The sequence below is a fragment of the Eleginops maclovinus genome, chromosome 6, assembly GCF_036324505.1.
Source record: "Eleginops maclovinus isolate JMC-PN-2008 ecotype Puerto Natales chromosome 6, JC_Emac_rtc_rv5, whole genome shotgun sequence".
Taxonomy (NCBI): domain Eukaryota; kingdom Metazoa; phylum Chordata; class Actinopteri; order Perciformes; family Eleginopidae; genus Eleginops; species Eleginops maclovinus.
The window spans coordinates 16,291,694-16,313,837 of NC_086354.1; the positions used below are offsets into that span (position 1 = coordinate 16,291,694).

The window sequence follows — 22,144 nt, forward strand, 5'->3', positions numbered from 1 at the left end:
TGTGGCTCACTTTCATTTATTTAGGGGAGTCGATTAGATGCAAAAAGAAGAGATAAATGTGGGGAGGACCTTCATTTGAGATATTGCATATAGTCTGTGAAAGGAATTAGACAGACTGAACATTTTTCTCTTCAAGGTGCTTTTAGAGATATAGTGGCACCATGCGAGCAGTCAATTTGAGATTTGGCATTAATGCCATTGAACATCTTGATATACTATGTTTAAATTCAAAGCTACAGATGAAATTACCTTTGCACATAGAAGAGACTACAAGTATAAAATAGTTTACACTTTTAAAGGAATGTATTTCTAATGTTTCAGTCAAATAAATAATAAGAACCTCCTATTTGAGGTTAAATGCTATGGCAAGACACTAGTCTGGACCGCGTTGCAGTCAATTATGTCTTTCTAAGGTTGTTGTGTTCACACTGCCCCCTTCTGTCCCCACGAGTAGGAGAGGCATCCAGCGTATCAACACAACAACAGCATCTCTATCAACCACACTCAGACAGAACGAGAGGGCAAACCCATTTTTAGGAGCGGTCTAAAAGCATCGACCTTGGGAAAATCAACAGCATGTGCACTCTTTCAAAAACGATATGAACATAATTATCTATCTCTATTATTCTTTTTATATTTCTTGTTATTCAAAAATATTTAATAAGATTCAGGAAATTGTTGTTTATCCAGGAACATTTCCACTTTAACTTTTAAAGTCGACGTGGAACAGGCCCTAGTGTTGTGTACCATTAGTATGACACTTGATGAAACAGGAATCTATTTTCTACGATAACTAAATGTGATTGAGTTAAGATTCCAAATTGAAAACAGTGTTTCCCCAGGGTTCTTTAGAAAGCCGGTGGATAGTGCGCACACAACATCCTTTTGTGCACACTATTTACCCCTGGATTGCTTCAGGCTAATGTCTCAATAATTTTCACTCCTTTCTCAGGTCCTTCCCACAAAGGACTTAACTAATGATCCATGGACAAAATGAAGCATTTAAATTTATTCATTAATCATTCATCTCCAGCTCATTGAAAATGCTAAACTTCCACAAAATTAAGATTGAATATTGAAAAGTGATTGAGGGAGACAGCTCTCCGAGAGTGAGGAGAGTGGAGGGGTGCAGCGGGCGGTAACAAAAACAGGGTCTTTCAGGAGACAGTGGTCCTCATATGGACATGGTCAAGGTGACCAAGGTGTACTAAGTGCTAGTTAAGGTCACAGGGTTTCACTAGTTGTAATTAGATCTTGGAATCTGGAGAAGCGTAGAATTTCTGTCAACACTGCCTGTAATTATTCTCTTTTCCAATTAATGGTGACATAGATTAATTATCTGATGAGGCAAAGCCAATTGCAATCATTCACCCAGCTAAAATTAGATCAGTCCTGACAGCAGCATGAAAGTCACCTGTTTCATTGTTATGGATTCGCTGCAAGTAAAAAGGGGGTATAGTGAAGCGTGCTAGGGTAAGTAAGTTGTCTGGTACAGGTGAATGTCCAATTACACTGCTGTTTGAGCTGAAGGCATCTACTCATTCGATCCTGGACCGGCTTGTTTGTTCACCCCGGCATCATCAGTGGTAGTAGAGTCATCTGTCAAGGACTGCAGGAACGCGGAGATGAGCTGAATTTCTGCTGACAACCTCTCCTGTTTGAATAGCATGATGAAGGAAAACAAGCTAATTTAGAAAATGCTGTTTTTCAGGAAAGGCAATAATACAAACTGCTGGCTCTATTTGCATCTGAGCTGATGGTGAGCCTACATTTGTGAAAGTAAAGTTACCATCTCGTTCTTATTTTTGTAAGTGAGGAGAACAAGAGGCTCCTGGTGAACCGTGTCCAGGTTCAGTGCTCTTCTGTTTTAAAAACCTCAGCATCCAGTTTTTCTATTAAACTGCCTGGCACTGTCAACCAGCTTGGGAATCTGAACCGGCCTAGCCATGCAGAAATTCTCTGACTAACAATTATATCAGAAACAGGATCTTGGATTACAGTCCCCTGAGACTGGGGCAGTGGGCGTCTGCTCCAATCATTACTGGCCATTCAACAAGGCTCTGCACTGCTCTCCGCTGTTAGCCATTGTCAATTATGCCATCCCTAGTGTAAACTCGCAGAACACAAAGCTGAACTGCCAGTTCTGGCAGGAGTGTAACAGGATGACAGCCCGCCGCCCCCCTCTCCCAGCACCACCCCCACCCACTCCCACTCGCCCACCCTAGGGTTTCCCGGCCTTCTTCCCCTCAAGCTACTTTTGAACAAACTGCCATTTGGCTTGTGATTCAAGCACGCCTTGGCCGTGAAAGCGCTAACCTGACCTCTCTTACGTTTCTGCTTGTGGGGTTAAGTGAACATGATGGATTAGTATGGGCCTCGTCGGGATTCAGCTGGGTTTAGCTCCAGTCAAAAGTGGCATCAATCACATTGATTTCTTTATCCCTCTCTTACAAAGTGGCAATATCGATAATGTACATATCATGTAAATGTGAATATCTGTGTTTAGTAATGACCTACTGCATTATCACTTTCTGCATACTGTCAGTGCATTCTTTTGTGGATCATAAGATCACGTTAAAGGCTAAATATCTAGGTAATGATGCAGATTGGGTGCTTATTGCTCATCAGGGCTTTTTTTCTTCCTCTCATAAAAGGTTGTACTTTTCGAAGGATAGCCACTGAGCTGGACTGTTCAGGAGGAGCCTGTTTAAAGTGAGTGTTGCCTGCTCTGATGGTCCCTGTGCTGAGCTGTGACGGGTGACGGTGTGGTGCGCTTGAATACACCAGCTCTTTTGTCCTTCACACTCTGCAGCGCTCTGATAGCTCCTCCCCCTGTGCCCCACTCCTCCCTGCCTTGAGCTGTGATCTGCTGGGGCCTTTTGAGGCTGGGCCACTGAGACATGGCTGCTCCCTGTAATGTCTGGACCAGACCAGTCAAAAAAACATGTCAGCAGTCAGAGTAGGAGGAACAGAGAGGGAAACCACTTAATCGTTTTTTTACTAAGCACTCCCCTGGAAAACCTCTAATTAAATAAAGCATATTTTGCCTCCAGCATAGATGATAAAGTCACAGTTTTGTAAACAACAAAAGTAAAATAGGGGAAAGCCAATTGCAACATGGTAAGTTAGAGGTTTGGGATGCCCTACTGATGAAGTAAAACGAGTGGAAGTGGTTCATGGTATGGTTCCATGACACCTGGCTCTGCGGTAATGCTGGACAGGACATTTCATAAAGATTCATCACTGTCCCTCTGTCCGCTTTGACCTCATCTCACATCACAGCACAGATTAGACACCGATTATCCTCTAATTGAAGATCCTCACTTTTCAACCTTGCAGAATATGCCGCTACTCTTCTGCAAGACGGACAGAAGGTTACTCTGTTCGGTTAGAAGAACACAGAAATCTTCCATGCGTTGTAAAAAACTCACTCTCAATTAGCTTTGAAGTAAAAAAAAAACAACAACTGCTAAACAGGAAACCAGCGAAGATGTTGATGCGATGTGACCCAAAACAAAGTGTTGTGTATATAGAGTTGTCTAGAGAGGCCGAGCTAGTCTCAGACACGGGGTCACTGCGGAGGCACTCTAGCAGACACGCCATCCATCAAATCAGCCTGTGATCTGATGAGTGAATGTATAGACTCTAATGTAACAGTTCCGTCTTTAACTCCACCATAGCAGTGAGGCACAAAGCCCTGGTGGATGTTTGCCTGGCTGCCCTTGCTTGGCAAAGAAGACACAGGGCGACTGTGACTCGCCGGATGAGGCTCAAACAATGCCATGCATAACATGGAGTTACTGTAGTATGCAAAGGAATACGCTCATATCCGGTAGAATACCTTGAGACTGGGATAAAGTTGAATAGAGGGATTTACCATTTAAATGAATGGTGACAGACTGTGCAGCATCCCAGCATGTTTTAAATGTATATGTACAAATACCTGGGCTGTTTTTATTTTCTGGTCGGTGTCTTGAGAAAGAGCCTGGCACCGGTCCAGTTCAGCCTGGCTGTACAGGCTGCGTTGTTTGAAGTTTTTCACCAAAGCTTTGTGCATCCTGTTCTGCAACAAAGAGAGCTAGGGGGAGAGAAGGCAGAGAAAAGGAATTGGTAAGGCAGGAGAGGAAATTAATGGCAGTGTTCAAGAAGAATGATGGAGGGGAATAGAGAAAGCAGTCAATAGCCCATTCTGCAGTACACGGGCCTGACAGGAATTTCACAGTCTCTTGGTTTCTCTGCCCACTCGTGTGCACTCATCAGAATCCAGTCACATCTGGCTGCCAGGATGGGGGGTTAATTTTCTCTAAATGCTTCAGCAGTTTTGTTCTAGCCGAGGCAAACTCTGTGACTGCAAAGCTGATGAGTAAAATATTTCTACTTCACCCAGTTTAACTTTATACCAATCCCCTCAAGACATATTTTACACATACACACAGAGTCATGAACCCCCCACTGAAACCAGAAATTATTCCTAGTCTCTTGGAAAGACATGCTGCTTGCTTTATTATTTGAACACAGTTTCAAGCAAAGAGGTTTAAATTCTGATAGATGCCATTGCTTTTCTTCCCCCTCCATCTCTCTACTCTTCCTACAAAGCTTATCATTGCTTGGCAATGTGTTCCCCAGTGCATTGAAAACTAAAGCGAATTAGCTCAGTCATCAGCTCCTGAAGGAAAGACAATAACAAGAATGCTCTTTATGGTGTACCCTGTTAAAACCCAGGAGCTGAAAGCCTCCACATAAACAAAGAAATGTTACAACGTACAGTAGAATCAAGAGGATTTTATAAGAGGCACATGTTGGCAAGTGTTATCAGATCCTCATGTTATCATGCATTTTCTCATTTTCATGTATTTCTACATTTGTAATTGTCTTTCCACTTAATTGTTTTTTAATGTGTCCATACTTGTTTAATTGATATAGGACATGTCTTGATGTTTTTCCACATCCCTGAAATAAAACTACTATCTCTAATATAAGATAAAAAAGGTGTTTTGTGCCTTGATTGTCTAATTAATGAATGGGTTAGTAAAATAAGACAAACCTCTTACACTTGAAATATACAAGGCCTTCAAATACCAATTCAACATTTCAAATATGTTAAGTTATTTGTATTTGAAATACAGTACATACAAGCTCAATTTAGCTTTTTTTTAAAGATGATAAGATAAGATGAACCTTTATTTATCCCCATAGGGAAATTTCGGGTGCCATAGCAGCAACAGAATTATATATCTGATTCCCATCTATTACGAAAGAGTATAGCCAAAACCTGTAGGCTACTGGGTCAAAATGGCAATTAATATACAAAATAAGCTCCTGTTGATAGAGAATAAGAAATACACCAAAAATAAATAAAGGTTCATCTTCTTGTTCATCTTCTTCTAAAAATATGAAGTAAGTCAAAGTATATAAGTATTATAATGAAGTAAATGTATGTTGTTGTTGTTGTTGTTGTTGTTGTTGTTGTTGTTGTTGTTGTTGTTGTTGTGGTTGTCTTTTAACTTAAAGTAAAGTTATAATTCTGCAGAAAGTTGCCGTTTCAGTGATTTAGCGCTTCTATACTCTTGGATAATTATGACTGAATCTAAAAAAAAGAAATTGACGGCTAGTTAAATCTAAACTATTGCATTTTAAATAAAGGGTTTGTGTTGCATTGGCTTGGAAAAGTTGAAATCACAACAATATGAACACATTTCCAAATATATTCTAAATGTCTCACAGGGTTTTTTTTCTGTACTGCTTTGAATGCAAAAGCAAAGAAATGTATTTACTGGAATAATAGTCGAAATCTAACCCTACATCATGTCAGTTTGTCTTTAAGGAGTTAGTTGTCCTGAAAGCTTAGTTTGGGTTGTTTTAAACTTGTCACTTGACTTTTATGTCTGGAGCGCTGTCAGGATTGTACTTCAAGGATTCGTAAGAGATGTTTTTACTGTGTCCCTCACATGTACATCATAATAGATTATGGGCTACACATAAATGACTGGTGTCACACACATGCATGTTCTGATCTCTCAAATGATCTTGACAATGTTAAATGCATTTACCGTGTTGCATCCAGTTCAAAACAAATCAATTAAGGCTAATCCCATTAAGTAATATATGCACTAACTGGGACATAAAATTCAAACATTATTATTTAAATGAGAAACAGGAAAGAAGGGTTCTTAAATGTTCCTGTATAAATCAGATTAAATGTGATCTACATTTCAGAAACATTGCTGATTATAAGCTTGTTATAAAAAACTAAATTCAGGCATTAAACACTAGCCGAGAGGCTGCTGTTATAGAAGTGAAGAGTTGAAACAAACAAAAATGGTGAAGGCTGAATCCGGAGTAAAAGAAAATCAGGCTTTGATCATGAGCGTGGAAAATCCTGTCCACAGGATTTTATTTTTGCATGCATTTTTCCCTTGATAACATTCATGCAGTTAGATGAGGAATTGCTCAAGTAAAGGTATTAGTCATTTTTGGAACAAATATTATGAATGTTTCATTGCAGGAGCAGTGTGGCTTCTTTCTGCCGTTATGCCTGTCATGTGTAATTCTATTCCAGCTAAATAGTGTCAGAAACTATAAAGATTAAACGGTAAAATGCTGCTGAGGTGTCTCCCTCAACTAGTCAAGATTGTGTGTTCTATTTTACCACTAAAGGCACTTTAGGTTGGGTTTGCTGCTGATCCCTACACAATGGTGTGTGTGTGTGTGTGAGCTGAGGCACATTTGTAAAGCCTTATAATACAATGTTTCACTTCTGACCACCTTAGAAAAACTAAAATCAAGAAAATGTAGAAGGTATAGTATTCACATGTACCATCAACCTCTCTATGTACTCCCCTTGGATGCAAAACTACATAGCTATCATTACATTATGTCACATCCATCATCCTCCTCCACTCAAGTTATCTCATCATTATTAGATTGCTGCCGTTACCTCCTCACTGGTTGCCAAACTAAAACCTTCTTAAAATTACTGCCCATGCAAGAAAAGCTATCTAGTGCAAGGAAGAATGGCCTGGTGCAGAGAACAGAGCAGAAATCCTAAGTCATAAAACATAATTAAAAAGAGAGGGGGTGATCGTAAACATCAGAAAAGGTTATATATACTGTACCTGTGTGTAATAATGAAAAGATTTATGTGCATGGTTTTTCTCGCTCAATGCAGACACTGCCTCTTGTTTGGCCTCCGTGAGGATCTTCTTAAGATCTTCAAACTCAGTGGCCAGCTGCTTGTTCTCCTTTAGGGCAATTGTAAGTGCTTCCTACACACACACAGGGAGCAGAAGATCAGATAAAAAGGTTAATGTAAATAGTTTGAACGCAGGTGGAAGAAGTAGTCAGATATGGTACTCGAGAAAAGTAGAAGTACCATAGTCGGAATACTCTGTTGCACTCGAAATGTTACTCAAGATAGAGCAATTTCAGAAATATATATATATTATATGTTTTGCTTATAATTAGTGATGCATTAGAGTGTTATCAGCTCATTTTAATTACGTTGTAGGCTGCAGGGTAGCTTGTGAATTTACTGCAGGTGTAAATAAAATCTTATTTAAGTATTGATTATATTTCACATAATTTATCCAAATCAATAGTAAATAAATGTAGTGGAGTAAAAGTACACGATGTACCTCTGAATTTTAAATGTAAGTACTCAAGTAAAGTACCTCAACTTTGTACTTAAGTACAGAATTTCAGTACAGTGACTTAGTTACTCAGTTACTTTACACTACTGATAGATGTTTACAGTAACCTCACAAGCAGGAACGGGGTCGGCTGCAGACCAATATTGAAACTATTGTAATTGTGACACACAACGATTTCAGAGGTGACGCACTGACAACTTTTTAACCTGGATTCTGATTAGATCTGCCAGTTTTTCTCGCCTAAAATTGTAACTTCTCATATCTTGCTGTTCGAAATGCTCTCAAAGCTTTTTAACAATGCTGACATGAGACCTGGCGTCACTGTGGTGCTCAAAACCTGAAGTGCGTGATCAAACTAATATAACCCAAATGAAAAATGTTGAATTCTAAGACAAAAACACAGAAACCATTTTTAATTTGGATCAGTAACTACACGTTTTTTCATCCGATTAATACGTTCGGTATCAGCTCGGCTAGCGGATGTGTTTATCCCTAAATGTATGTACTGTCATGTGATTATGGGCTGTATTTAAGTGCTGTGAGACTTAATTATCGTTCATTTGTCTCCTGAAGGGACCTTGTTATCAATTAATCAATGCAGAGTTGATTATTGTGGGCCTGATTTGTGGTATCCCTAATTGTCACTAATTTACTTAAATTAAAGCACAATTGAAACCAGTAACCTCTTTCACTTAATGTACATTTTTACAATTGGAGAAATCCGCATTTAAAGATGTATTTGTGTTAGTTTGATGATCATTTTACATATTTGTTTGTAGTAGACCACAGCTAAAGCATGCTGGCAGGACAACTGCTGAGGCAGCATATTGTACAGTGCAGATATAAAAAACACGAGGCAAGATTACATAGATCAATGTTTCCTTGACATGTACAGATACCCAAGAACATATGCTACTGTATATGCTAAAGGGAACTGGAGAGTCAATACACAACACAAACCAGTTAGATAGATACTTTAAATGTAAGACTGACCTTTGTACAGTACAAACATGCTCTCCGTGTTTGTGCTGTTAATTAATATAGCATGGCAATTTAAATAGTGTGGATACAACAGTGGACATTTTTCTGGGAAATCAAGCATATAAATCAAAGTGAGTATGTGTCTCACCACATGTCATCTTTTCATTTGAACAATGTTCCCCAAGCACTGGAAATGTTGCTGGTGAATATCTCAACTCTACCTGCAGACATAATGAAGTGTGTCTCTGCAGTAAAACAGAACAGCACTAAAGTGATGAGTTTAACCCAGCAGAAAGAGGGGCTGTAAACATGACAAATGCCTGCTATTGATTTCAGGTTTAATTACTCCATGCAGCACTGACAAAGCCCATCTGATGCTGTTGTGAAGTGTAAATGGAACAAATTACACTTCATTGCCCATAAGAAACTGATAGCGTCGGCAGTTTGCATTGTTTACTTTGTGCTTGCCATACGACAGGGCCCGATCAAATCAAAAAATAGGTGCATGTATGAAAGACGGATTCCTTTTTTCACCTTGTTATTATACCTTTGTAAATAACCTTCTGCAGTTTGTATTTAATAAGAGCCAAAGATTAATTCCTATCAGGCTATTAGCTTTACTGAGCCTGTATTAGTTTGAATAGGAAAGAGGAGCTGTGACCTACAGGAGCTTATAAGAGTATAGTATTGGATCAGCAGAAATCTCTTCTGTAAGAAATACGCGAAAGAGTCTAAACCATTCTGCTTCATGCACTGCGGTCCCTGAATGCACACTCTGCTTATTATGTTATGCTAATGCAGACATTATGTGTGCCTTACATTGGTCTCAGTGATTAAAGTGACCAATTTCCTTTCGAACCACACACTCTCTCTGATATTTTTATTTGGTTCAGGAGCATTGTTGTTGTATCATCTTATTTCGTCAAGTGAAAAGACTAAACCCCTTTTTTGCATGACTAACTTTTATCTGGCTAATGGGAGTTGTGTCTATGAGGAAGACTTCTAATTCTTAAATTGTCTCACGCCAACAACTTCTTTAAAGTTGTTGCACTTGGATGCATGGCGGCTTAAGCTCCATTGCCTTTTCTTGTTTTGAACTAATGCATTCTTGATCACCGTTTAATGAAACTATATACCACATGGCGATTTCACATTAGATAAGCCATGTGAAACCCCCATCAGCAAAGAGGCTCTGGCTGGGGCTGATAATCCTGCAGATGAAAACCTTACAATAAATAGGGGTTTCTCTCACAAAGGAGTGTTCAAATACGTGCCATTTTGTGCAGAGGGTGCTCGTGCTTTTACATATGCCTATTTCTGCCAGTAATATGAAAAAGTACAGATGATATGCTTATTTCATATTGTACACTATACACTCAGATTGAAATTGCTATTGAAATTGTTGGCCTACAGGTAACAAAACAGGAGCAGCATCTCACAACGACACGCATCATCAAATTCGTCCAGACAAAAGACTATAACAACAGTGAGTTGTCATTTGTAGGAAAAGCACTTAAACAAGATTGACCATGGCTTGTAATTTTAATTGCACACAGCTCTTTTCCCTGCATCTTAAGGGAAGTATTGTGACAAGCAATGTGCTGACACTAATCCACAAACAAATAAACAACAAGGTACTTTTTTTTTCCTACCGCTTGTCTCTGATTTCACACTATGTGACACACATAAAGTTGTGTATTTACAGAAAGTAATGCTGAAAAAAAACGTGTTACCTTGGTGTCTTTCATTTCCTTTCTTCTTGCTGTAACATGAGCAGTGTGTGTCTGCATGGATCGCTGTGTTCGTTGTTGGCAGTTATTAATATCAGACTGCAATGTGCTCATTACGAACGCAGCTGATTTGTTTTTGAATTCCACCACGTCAAAAACACTTCTGGAAGGAGAAATCAAAGCCGTAAAAGGATATTATTGTCCTAGAATTAGTTTGAATATAATAAATGTACGATAACTGCATCAGTGGGGAAGCTGCTAGGAATGTAAACTCAAAGCAGGACATGGATTTAGGAAATGCTTCACTGTAAGTCACATATAAATGATAAAACATTAAGAAAAAAGCTATTTCTGATATTAAAGAAATACTGAGTATTCTCCAACGATAACCTACTGAAGTTCTTGTATGACTTCTGGCATGTCTTCAACGTTTTTCTCCATTTCCTCCGAAGCATCCCGGTATTTTTCCATCTTTTTTGTAAGGTCAGTGATTCTGCCCAGGGTGTTGTGATATCTCTTAACAGTGGCAGTGTGTAAATCCTGAAAATACATACGTTCATTAATTCTGAAAGACACCCTTTTTTATTGGTAGCTCGCTTGAAGATTGAGATGAAACATGTTGTAAGAGCCACTCAGGCATATTATTTATGGCAATTATTGATGTTTTGGGGAGCCAATTGCATATTATTTTAGTTAACTTTAATGAACTGAATAACTATTAACTACAATTCTAACTTTATTGTAACGTTTTGTTTTGTTTATGGACTGCTCTAGGTTTATGTTTTGTTATTATTTATAGAAGCAGACTCTAGTGAGCAGCCTCGAGTATAAATTACACTGCCAGCAGGAAGTCTGTGAGGAGAAGTCGAAAAAAGTTTTGACCACGCATGTTGATTTTGTTTGTGTTCATTTATTTAAATGCCGTACAAAAGTTGCAAGTCAGTAGTGGGCCACAAACCGATCAATTGAACTTTGGAATAAAGCACTTTGAATGGAACGATGCAAGGTATGCGGATTTCTTAAGTTTACGTGACTCAATACTCAAATTCGCCCCGAAAGCGAAGTGGCCTTTGAACATTCCATTATGGAGCCACTACACATAGCTATGGGCTTTAGGCTCATTGAGCTTTAAAAAGTAAACCTGGGTTAGCAACTGTTTGACTCACACTTTACATTTTCTTTTCTTACCTGAGCCGCCTTCAGGTCGTCACATTTGAGTTTCTTCTTCTTCTTAAGGTTGACTAAAGTGTTGGAGTGTTCCCATTGAGTCTTTTCAAAGTTGTCCATCAATGTCTTGATTTTCTATAAAACAAAAGATTATTCACACTTTCAGTAAAAACATACATTTCTTCATAAAGTAAATTATCTTCACTTATATTAATCATTAAATGGTAAATGGACTGCACTTATATAGTTGTTACAGCTTTACCTACGACGAGTCATTCACCCATTCATACAGAGCAGAGCAACTTGCTCTAGGAAGCTAACGTTCATTAACATTCATAAACCGTTGGCCATCGGGAGCAACTGGGTTTTTTGCCTAAGAATACAAATACATAGGGATGGGATCGAACCCGACCCTGCTGGTTGAAAGACAACCGCACTCCCCACGTAGCCACAGTCGTCCATTAATATACTTTATCATTACCTCCATTTTTGTCTCCAGTTCCTTTGTTGTTGTGGATGCTTCTTCAAATTCGTTCTGAAGTTTTTTGTTAGTAATATCTGAATTCCTTTGCTGTCGACACAATTCTTCCTTTTTGTTCGCAACCTGACCCTAATGCAGAATAAAATATAAGGCAGACATTATCTTAAAGTCTTAAACCATTTACAGGGGATAAAAACAGTAACAGGGAATGTAACAGGAAAAGGAAAAGTATGAAATGATGCAATTGAATACAGCCGGGAATTTAAAAACTATCTTTATGAAACGTATAATGTTCCATTTTTATTGAGACTGTGCTTTGTGAAGCTTCACTCCTTCATATCTTTTATCATAGCTATATTCTTCTACGCAGAAACTGGAAAAGTTAGCAAAAATACGGAGGTATATTTTGAAGATTTTAATGTAAATGTTCTTTGTCGATACATTTTTACCTTCAGTAGCTCCAGTGCAGTCATCTGACCTGTCAGATTTTTCTTCAGGTTCTCAATCTCTTTCTGTAGAGCACAGAGAGAGCCCTGAATAACACTGACGGAAACACTCAGTATCTCACAATCCCCTTTTACAAACCATGACCCATGCAGTATACATAGAACATGTACATATGTTGCCACTGACCCTGGCCCTCTGTTCTTCCATGAAGGTCAGCTGCTCCTGCTCCTCCAGCTTAGTCTGGGTGACACTGTGCTGGGCTACAACTTGGGTCACTTCTTCCTTGGCCTTTTCCCACTGCTCGTCATTGTCAATGATTTTCTGGAGCATCTGCTTTCTCTCCTCACGCATCTGCTTCACTGCCTTCACACTAACAGAAATAACACAGATGAGTTTTTATGTTAAAAACTAAATACTAAACAAGATGTTGTATTTTTTCTACACATTTTTGGATTTGAAGCTCTACCTCTCTGAAATGTTTATCTTGCAGTCCTCCACATTCTGTTCATACTCCATTTTTTCTTTACGAAGAGCTGCAAAAGCATTACGCTTTGAATGGAGCTGCTCTTCTATGCAGGAAACCTCCGCTTCCCCATGAAGTCTCTGTGGATAACGTAACATACAGCGTGCTGCTGAGTGGATGCACTTATCCAAAACGCCTTACAGTGCCATGAATTCAAACATTATTAGCATGCATAGCTCCAGTGAGAGTCCAATCATAGTCTGGCGGTTATGTTTCATGCTCTACCCAATGAACTATTAAGACACACATAAGGGGGGTAAGCAGCATCAACATTATATAGAAAAGGACTGTTTTTCTGACATGATTTAAAAACTGCTGTTACAAAACTTACAGTTCTCTCCATGTCTTCTTGCAGGGCGATTAGCTTCCCTTTTAATTTTGTATTCTTCCGCATTTCATCCTCAATCTTAAGTTTCAACTGCAAAATCTGTTATAAAAAAGGGGAAAAAAACAACGTTTGTAAGCTGGTCATACCTTTTATATTCAAACTTCAAATATTCAAATGTATACTATATTACCAAGTCTTTTTCAGTTTTCTCGAGCTCCATTATTTCAGGGATACGTTTTGTTAAGGTTGCACACTGCTCTTCTGTAAGTGCAATCGACTTTTCCGCATCCTGTATTTCAGCACATAGACCTTCGTCAACCTTCCTTACCTCGTTTAACTCTTCCCTGGAGAGAAAAACAGTATTCTATATCGTTAGTTTTGAGGTTTGGGAATCACAAAAGTATTCATGTGTCACAAGATATTGAATAGTTAGGGGGCTCACAATGCTCGATATAGTGCAAGAGAGTCATCTACAACAGAATGATCACTGTTCAACTGAATAGTGAATTCATTTAAAGGGTGTTTTTAAACAGAGCAGGAATCGAATCTATATTATATTTTACAAGAGACTCGATATAAAATAAGACTTTCTTCTGACTTTGAATAACATATTAAAAAGTGCATTCTTTTTGTATATCAGGACGCCTATATCGAAATAATCTTTCAATGTTGAATGAACGGTTAGGTCCGTTACAATGAGACTCGTTATCCTGTAATGCAGCATCAAGCAGAAGTATTGTTGTTGCTATGGTAACATGCAGTTTAATATACCTTGCAGACGGATTTAAAGCAGTGGTTAAACTGTTGACCATATCTTGATTTGAGGTGTCCTGCCAGCCAGACTGAAACCAATCTTTTCAGGTGGATAATCAGAAATGCTTTCAACAGGAATTACATTGAAAAAATGTAGTGTCTGTGTTGTAGTTTAAGCAAAAGAGATTTTAACATTTGACTTTTTTACCCTGTAACTTCCTTTGTACTTTGATACAACCTCAAATAATTGAAGAAATCCACATCAATAAACCTGATAAAAGAGCAACATAACAGAAGCCCCAACTGTCCCACCACTTTAAAGCAAAACACACCAAAGATACTGAGTGTGTATGCTCTGTATATCCTCACATTGCATGATTTTAACTTTTTTATGAAAGATGTCTCCTGTCTCAGATGTCCTACGTTGATTGTAAACTAGTTTGTTTTCCCTGCAGTCAGGATTGATACTCACAATCTGTTAGCAAGCTGATTCTTCATCGCCAACAGTATATTATCCAGTGATATCTTTTCATTGCTTGCGTCCTGCTCCATCTTTTTTAATTCCCTCTGCACAAGTGTGAGATCATTTTGTGTGTTGGAGTAAACTTCGTCAGCCTTAAAAAGAAGGAAGGAATTGTTGAGTTTATTCAGCTGTTATTATTTCTGAACAATTTCATAAAAGGTAAAGCTAAATAATGTGAACCCATAACCACATTAAGGTATGTTAAAGGCCGAGAGTATGCATTAAGAGGGTTGGCTATTTGCTGACTCTTTTTTTGTTATCCATTTCAATCAATACATCAAAGTACCTTATTAACCCCAGGGGTAAATTAAGTTTTGTGACAGCTGCAGCATATAAGAATACAATAAATAAATATCTATATAATCCTAAATTGAAGTAATAAAAGTCCATATAACCACAGGGACACATATTTGATTGTGTACAGTCATTTTTTAAACTTGTGTGGTTTTCTATATTCTGTTTCTTCATGATATCGTCAAGCATTTTCTTTTAAACTACACCCCTATATAAAATAAAGTTCCTTTTTTTTTAAATATATAAGTATATTTGTGATGTAATTGAAAAACTAACGGGTCATTTTTTCTTTAAGAGTCTGTCTGTAGTTTCATTTAAAAACATAAAAACAAACTTAAAGCTGTACTGATTTCAAGTCAAAATGTACCCCTTTGTATTCTTAGCATCACTCTTATCTATTATATAAGTCTATACCAACTATTTGGTATACTTTCATGCCATATTTGCTTGTCAGCATCAAACACAAAGTACAGCTGAGGCGAAATATGGTCATTTAATTTTGAGGCATCCTGACTTGAAGGAAATAAATTATGGAGGAGAAAAGCTAAATGAAAGTCAGGGAATTATCAAAGTTATTAGGATTCATCCTCAGGGGAGCATGAATGGCTGCATAAAATTTCATGGCATTCCAGTCAATTGTTAAAATTGAATGATTTCACTGAATGAATGTGCTGGACGGACACTGGACCAATAGACCAACAAACATTGCAATCCCAAGGGCCATGCCACTTGTGGATTAAAAATAGAGCTAGGAAAGGGCGAGAGGGACAGAGCTACAGTAGGTTGCCAGGAAAAAGCAAACTTAAAAATGAACCTTATTTATTGTGGTTACCTTTCTATGTTAAAAATATAGCAGAATTGGCTTTTAGCACTTGTCTTTGTTGTGCTATTACCAAAGACAGACTTTATTTACCATGGTAAACCCAAATACTTAGCCTTCTTTGGGTTTAAAAACAAAACAATTTGATTTGGAAGAAATTAAAGTAGAGGTTACCTCAGCTTGTGCAGTGTTGATTTCTTTTATGATGCCTCTCTGGAGTTCCAGATTTTCCTTCACAATGGGTATTTGCTTTTTAGCAAAGTTGATGTCCTCGTGTAAGCTCTGGTTACACATCTCAGTGTGTGAAAGTTTCTCCTGGGCTTGGTTAAGTTTTTCTCTTTCCAGTTTAAGCTGCTTCTTCAGTTCAGTGATGTCTCTAATGCAAGCCTCATGCTCTGGAAATAATAATCAAGAAATTCAGAGTAATTTAAATATTTTGAAGAAGAACTTCCTCATAACCTTTTTGTCAGGAGATGATACCACACCTCTCAGTCATTTACCTTTTTGCAATACAAAGGCGTTCTCTTGTTGTTTCCATAGTGAAATACTCTCAACTTTTCTCTCCAGAAATCTTTTTCTTCTCTTCTCTTTGTTGAGCGCTTCTTCTGCGTCCTGCCGATCAGCCTCGAGCCGCTCAATCAGATACACAACCTCTCCAAGGACATCATTTATTTTCTTCAATAATGGTGATAAAGGGCAACTTTCTAGAGGACGATGAACTTCACAAGAGTAGCACATTGTTTTATATTGTGTAATTAGTTTCAACTCAATAAACAAAAGCAAAAAATGATTGATGGCAGTTTTGTTAAGCTACATTAAAATAATCTGACCAAACACAAAGCGCAACTAAACATAAACGTAATCTATGGTGTTCTACGAGCTAATGGATATAGATACTGGATGCTGTCTAATTTATACTAACCCTAACCCTAACCAATAAGCCACCACTGCAATAAAGACCTAAAGCTAAACCTAGAGATTCTCACACTCACACAGGATGTTGCTCTTTTATCTGCATTAGGAAAAACTGATTGCTTTTCTGCCAAAGAAAATATATCTAAAAATGACTGATTGCATGTCAAAAAGAAACAAGGGATTCACCTTTTGCATTTATTGCGATGCCTTCGACGAACAACTCTGTAGACATCACTGAATCGGTATCTGAGTCTCTGGACTGAAATCTGTTAAAAAGGAGTTAAACTCATGTCATGCTTTTAATTGCTTAAACAAAACATAATAATAAATGAAAACAAAAGAGGACCTAACCTTAAAGCTTTGTTGTAATGGTGTTTGTCGTGATCGATCGGGTATTTTCCAGACTGGTATTACAAGAGGGGGAAAAAATACTTTAAAATAGATTTTAAGTCAATGATGGTGATGATGACATTATGTCTCTTATAGCTGATCGCGTCTGACATTGGTTTACCTGTTGGAGCCAATTCTCCACAGTGATCTTTAGCTCTTGGACATGGTAAATAGCACTGTTGACACATGGTGAGGGACTGTTGAGCAAAGCACATGTGCGACGTCGACCGGAGCAGACGCCTTGGAGATCTGCTTGATCTTTAGAAACAGAAAGAATTAAGATCTATAATTGCAACTTTGGTTTATATTAATTGCTTTCTGAGACTCAGTGAAAAGCTAACCAAACAAAGTCCCTGAAATACAATATAAATAACACACTGATGAACCAGTACTCGATGAAAAGAAATCAGAAAACAACAGACATTTGTTGAAACAAATATTTGCCCTACTTCAGTAACTTTATTTAGAAAAGTAATTAGACAAATGTATTTGGCTGTGAAAGATGGCTGTGATTCTTTACTTTCTCTTTGATTCTGGTTGCATAAACTCTGCAACATATTGGGAGCATCAGTGAGAGAGCAGAGATAACTCATTTGAACATCTCAAGACAAAACCCAAGGGCACAATTCTTAGTGGTGAAAGGACGCCATCTGGCTGATAAAGAGGGAACAACACTCTATTCACATCTTAGAAAAAGTGTCTCAGTCTGTTGTCCATATTATAATGCAATAACATGTCATGCTCGCTCACATCTAAAATCCACCTTTAGGTAAATACAAAATAATGAGGATTACTGAACACCAAGTTAATTTCAGTGGTTGATTTGGCTTCCTAAACTGTATAGGATTTTAATATTGGGTATGTGAATGCTACCACAATTTAAATTCAGTCCCTGAATGATTCATTCAAAAGCAGTGACTTGAGTTTAAAGCTAGCCACAGATACAAATGAAGTTATGCATACAGAATGTAAAACTGAGGTGATATCTTACTTTGATTTCTCAAAATTGTATGTAAAATTGTATTTGCGTTATACATTGTCAGTTAAAAGGGGGTGGGGGGGGGGGGAATAGGAAACAAAACAAGTATTAAATCAACTTTAGTCGTTTGTTTACATTTCAGTGAAATTATCATTCAGTTTAACTCCCAATAATTAACACCAATGTACATTAAACTATGATTTATTATCACTTCTTTGTCGTATATTGTAGGCTGCAGTGTAAGAAAGCAGGTAAGATGCAGTTCATTTCTTTACCGCAGGTACCACATGAGAGAAAGTCAAATAGATTTTCATATAAAGCAATGCATTTTAATTAATTTCATTAAAGTAATTTCCAGTTTTTTGTCCAAATATATGCTGTCATTGTCCAGATGTGTATGCACACCTACAACATATCTTAAATTGTCACAAGTGGAAGTGTGACATACACCACAAGGTAATCATACACCTACATTGTCAACACGTGTCATAATCTAGTGTCTGGGGATGACAGAAAGAAAGACATTGGTCACCAACTGCATGTGAGACCATTGAACCTTTCCCACCTGAGATAGCAGTTATCCCGCCATGGTGAGCCATTAATTAGAACAATGCTTAGAGAGAGAGCTGACTCAGACCGAATCAAGAACAGTGGAGGAAAAACTGAGGGGAGACCCGAAATGAGCGACATCTGTTGCAGAGCAGTTTGGATGAATAATACACAATGAAAAACCAAGTGGGGTAGAAAGGTGCTGAGGCAATATGTCACCAGTGGGCTGAATAGCCTCTATGTCATACTGGCAGGGTGTATTATAGCCACAGAGCAGTCACATGATGGTCTAAAGGCCAATCACCTAGTTACACCTGTCATTTCACTAATCAAATTAGATATTTTAATGTAATTATTATAAAAAAATGTATTAACCATTTCAATATATTTTGCAGTCCTGTTAAAACAGTCTGCAGGCTAGACTTTGTGTGAGTGTGTGGGCAGTGTTCTCTCTGTTCTTGTGGACAGGTGTGGTCTCAGGATGAGCTCCGTAGTTTCAGCAACGAAATAATAAATACTACATTAAATGGGAGATAATCCACGTCCCCGCCTCCTATGTTTCTCATTCCAAATTTTTAACCCGAACTTTGAAAGCGTTTATTTTATCAGCACATGTTTTACAAATGTTCAATATATTTGTTATTGTGTTAATAAGTTGAAATCACCGACTTAGGGTTTAGTCCTACTCCATTAAATCTTTGTCCTCAAATGTTTGGGGAAGACAGTTTTCTTCTTTTACGCTTGATATGTTTATGTCCCTTAACAACTATTTAAACAGCCCTAATCCTTGTCTTATAATGCTTTTATAAACAAGACACGAACCTGAGAAAATTAAATTGACTCTCAAAATAAATCATGTAGACTGTGACCACTAACCACACTTCTGTCATTCATATTTGTTGTGATAGAGATATTGAGACAGAGATATAAGATAAAGCTGTATCTCATATACAATATCAAGTATTTGTCATCATTCTCAAAAAACATGTTTGCACGGATATGCAGTTTAAAAGACAAACTGTTGTCGTTTTCCTCATAAAAAACCTTACTTTGACTATTCATTCAAATGTGGATTGGAGTGTGATGCAGTTAATTTGTTGAAACCCCAAAACTCTGATTTGAAATTTGATCTAAACTTTTCAAAGTTGTACTGTTAATTAAGACCAATCCTAACAAATGCATTTTAGCATTTTCCATTTTAGTTCCTTTGGGCACACATGGGTTAAGGCTGATTTATTTCACAATTTAATAACATTTAAATTTAAAAGAACATTTAAAAGTTAAATAAATTAAAACAAAATTAAACAAAATTAAAAACTACAATTGTAGTGGACTCGAAAACCCTTCTTACCTTGTTGAGGTGGTCGTCCTTCCCTTGAGGGGAATCTGAGCGGTTCAACGTCTGGCATTCTGAAAGCTGTCCGATAGGAATCACCTTTTATATCCACCGTCCTGAAGAACCGAAGAGAAATTCAACACAACCTGAGAAATTTGGAGTGAAAAGAAAGCGTTATTACGTTTTTTTATTTACAGATTAAGTGTTAAAAAGTCTTGTAATCTCTCGGAAAAAGTGAGCTAACGTTAGTTGCAACTGATACTCCCCCTCATCTCGCGCTGTTAGCTAACGTTAAGTCGAAGGTTTAATTAACTTCGCTAATTATTTATTAATGATCGGGGGGGGTAGTTGTCATGGCAGAAAGTGAAAGCGAAAAATGGCAGGCTATCAATTTACTCGCATTAATACACCTCTGAGTGCCAGCTTTCTGTTAGCTTTCTGAGGGTGTGTTGTTGTTTTTTTCTGTGTGGTGGTAACGCTGCAGCCTACCTGTGTAAAAGGGGCCCTTCAATAAAGTTTTCTACAAATGAATCAACTGAAGTTGCTGTCAATCTTCTTCGCTGTGGTTGCTTAGCAACAAGGGGCTGCGTTTGGAGGTGCGTTCAAGAGCCGCAATGAAGGTCAGCGCTTCATTGTTAAGCATTGTGTGTTTTCCTACTCGTTTTTATGTGAAATTAAATTATTTTTGTTGAGAAATACAGAGAAGTTAAATCAAAGAGTAGGAGTAAAAGAACAAACAAATTGACTTAAAATGGATTTTATTTTGGGGACTGTTAATGTTGTTCCTCCCCTCATATGTATATAGATTGTTTAAGAGTTAATTATTTTATATTTTACATAAAAGACAAAAAAAAAAGACAAAATCATCATCATTTTGTAAAAGGAATTTCCTAATTTGTCGGTGTAGTATAGCACTACACTGTATATTAGGGAAATATTTAATTGTTTACCTAAGAAGTGAAATACAAGATTATCCAAAAGCATATTCACAATAAAAGTTGTGATAACACAACGAGAGACCACTAATGTGGGAAGTGATATGGTAGCACTACACTGTAGGCCTTTAAAGTAAGCTTTTGCATAATCAACAGTATTATGCAAAAGCATATTTATTCAAAAGAAGTGCTGTATTATCCAGTGGGTAAAACAGTAACCAGTTGAAGGCCATTAATGAGTGAAGTGATTTTGGTAGTGCTCTACTTTAAGACAAGAAAGTTATTGAATTTTAATTTTTTTTGTATTTTCTGTGTTGCTGTTTGTTGACAGTCCCTGCAAACCTGTCTTTCCTCTGGCTTCAGATAAAGACCAATATAAGATGTCAAACCGGAGGACGTCTTCTTTTAATGAAAATGGTGTTCATTGTTTTACAATCGAGAGAATTACTAGAAAAGAGTCATGTGAAAAGTCATGTATCTTAAAGTAACATCTCAAAATATGATTGGTTGTAAATGCAATTCGTCTTTTTTGATGAATGTTGTTTCCATTTACTACGATTGCCATGTTTTATGTTGATGACGTCATCTTCCCAAACCTACAAACCATCATTAAACCAGCGAATGAACGCATCTTTGTATGAACTCCTCCATGGCAGTAGTACGTTAACTATCTGTCCCCCCCCCCAACCCTAACCTAGCCCTAACCCTAACCCACCCCACCTTATTAAAAAAAATAAAACTTAAACCTTTTGCAGCCGCACACTGACGCAAATGTAGAGATTCCGCATTACGTCATCGCCAGGCCACATACTGGAGGCAAGTGCTGCCTCTGTTCTCCTCAGCCAGTACGCTACCCGAACATTTCCACAACACAAGCTCTTGCAGGAGAGCGGCACAAGATCGGCTGCATCGTGCAGTGATGCAGCACCCTACACCAAAGAAATACTGATCGCACCGCAGGACGTATACGACCGGCTGTCGGATCCCTGGATGGAAAACAGTTATGTTGCATGACAAGCCTCGAAATAAATGGTGGTAAGTCGTGTGCAAGTGCGGTGTTGCAGCTGCTAGGGGCTGGCAAAACAGCAGAGGAGTACTGCGACCTTAACCTACTTTGTCTCTCTTTGTGAAATTAGTTACCCCGGTCAAGTTTCAGCGATAACAATTGGGGATGTGCGAGGTTAAAAACATAAAAAAAAGGGGTCGTGTATGCTGGCAGATATTTCAGAAACAATGGGACCTTTGTGTAGCGTACACACAGGTGTCTCTGGGTGACAGACCTGATGTTTGAGCTGAGTATGCAGTCAACTATAATGTGCCTGTTACCTTTCTCGCTGCCTTTAT

General features: G+C 37.9%; 1 protein-coding gene across 4 annotated transcripts; it reads right to left on the bottom strand.

The window, feature by feature from the left end:
* Nucleotides 1–73: 73 nt before the first annotated feature.
* On the bottom strand, nt 74–21,638 carry LOC134866394 (coiled-coil domain-containing protein 178). 4 transcript variants are annotated; one of them, XM_063886541.1, is made up of 20 exons: nt 21,547–21,638; nt 19,881–20,011; nt 17,123–17,259; nt 16,963–17,015; nt 16,798–16,877; nt 16,197–16,415; nt 15,871–16,091; nt 14,532–14,674; nt 13,497–13,650; nt 13,310–13,405; nt 12,922–13,058; nt 12,642–12,825; nt 12,458–12,520; nt 12,009–12,137; nt 11,549–11,662; nt 10,755–10,900; nt 10,364–10,523; nt 7,116–7,265; nt 3,944–4,078; nt 74–1,654 (listed from the first exon to the last, which is right to left on the bottom strand). In XM_063886541.1, the coding sequence occupies exons 2-20, from the start codon at nt 19,936–19,938 to the stop codon at nt 1,535–1,537; spliced, it is 2,499 nt and encodes an 832-aa protein (XP_063742611.1). In that variant the 5' UTR covers nt 19,939–20,011; nt 21,547–21,638; the 3' UTR covers nt 74–1,534. The 4 variants fall into 4 exon arrangements, with proteins under 4 accessions (XP_063742611.1, XP_063742612.1, XP_063742613.1 ...); XM_063886542.1 differs by lacking the exon at nt 21,547–21,638 and adding an exon at nt 20,355–20,393; XM_063886543.1 differs by lacking the exon at nt 21,547–21,638 and adding an exon at nt 20,110–20,281 and having other exon boundaries at nt 16,197–16,400.
* Between the last annotated feature and the right edge of the window lie 506 nt (nt 21,639–22,144).

Bases quoted from the DNA above. Each gene is read 5' to 3' on its own strand.
- LOC134866394 (XM_063886541.1), bottom strand. From the start codon at position 19,938: ATGCCAGACGTTGAACCGCTCAGATTCCCCTCAAGGGAAGGACGACCA. The intron at 12,826-12,921 runs GTAGAGCTTCAA...TATTTCTGTTAG, and splicing joins AAGATAAACATTTCAGAGAG to TGTGAAGGCAGTGAAGCAGA. The intron at 4,079-7,115 runs GTACAGTATATA...CTCTCCCCCTAG, and splicing joins CTTTTCATTATTACACACAG to CTCTCTTTGTTGCAGAACAG.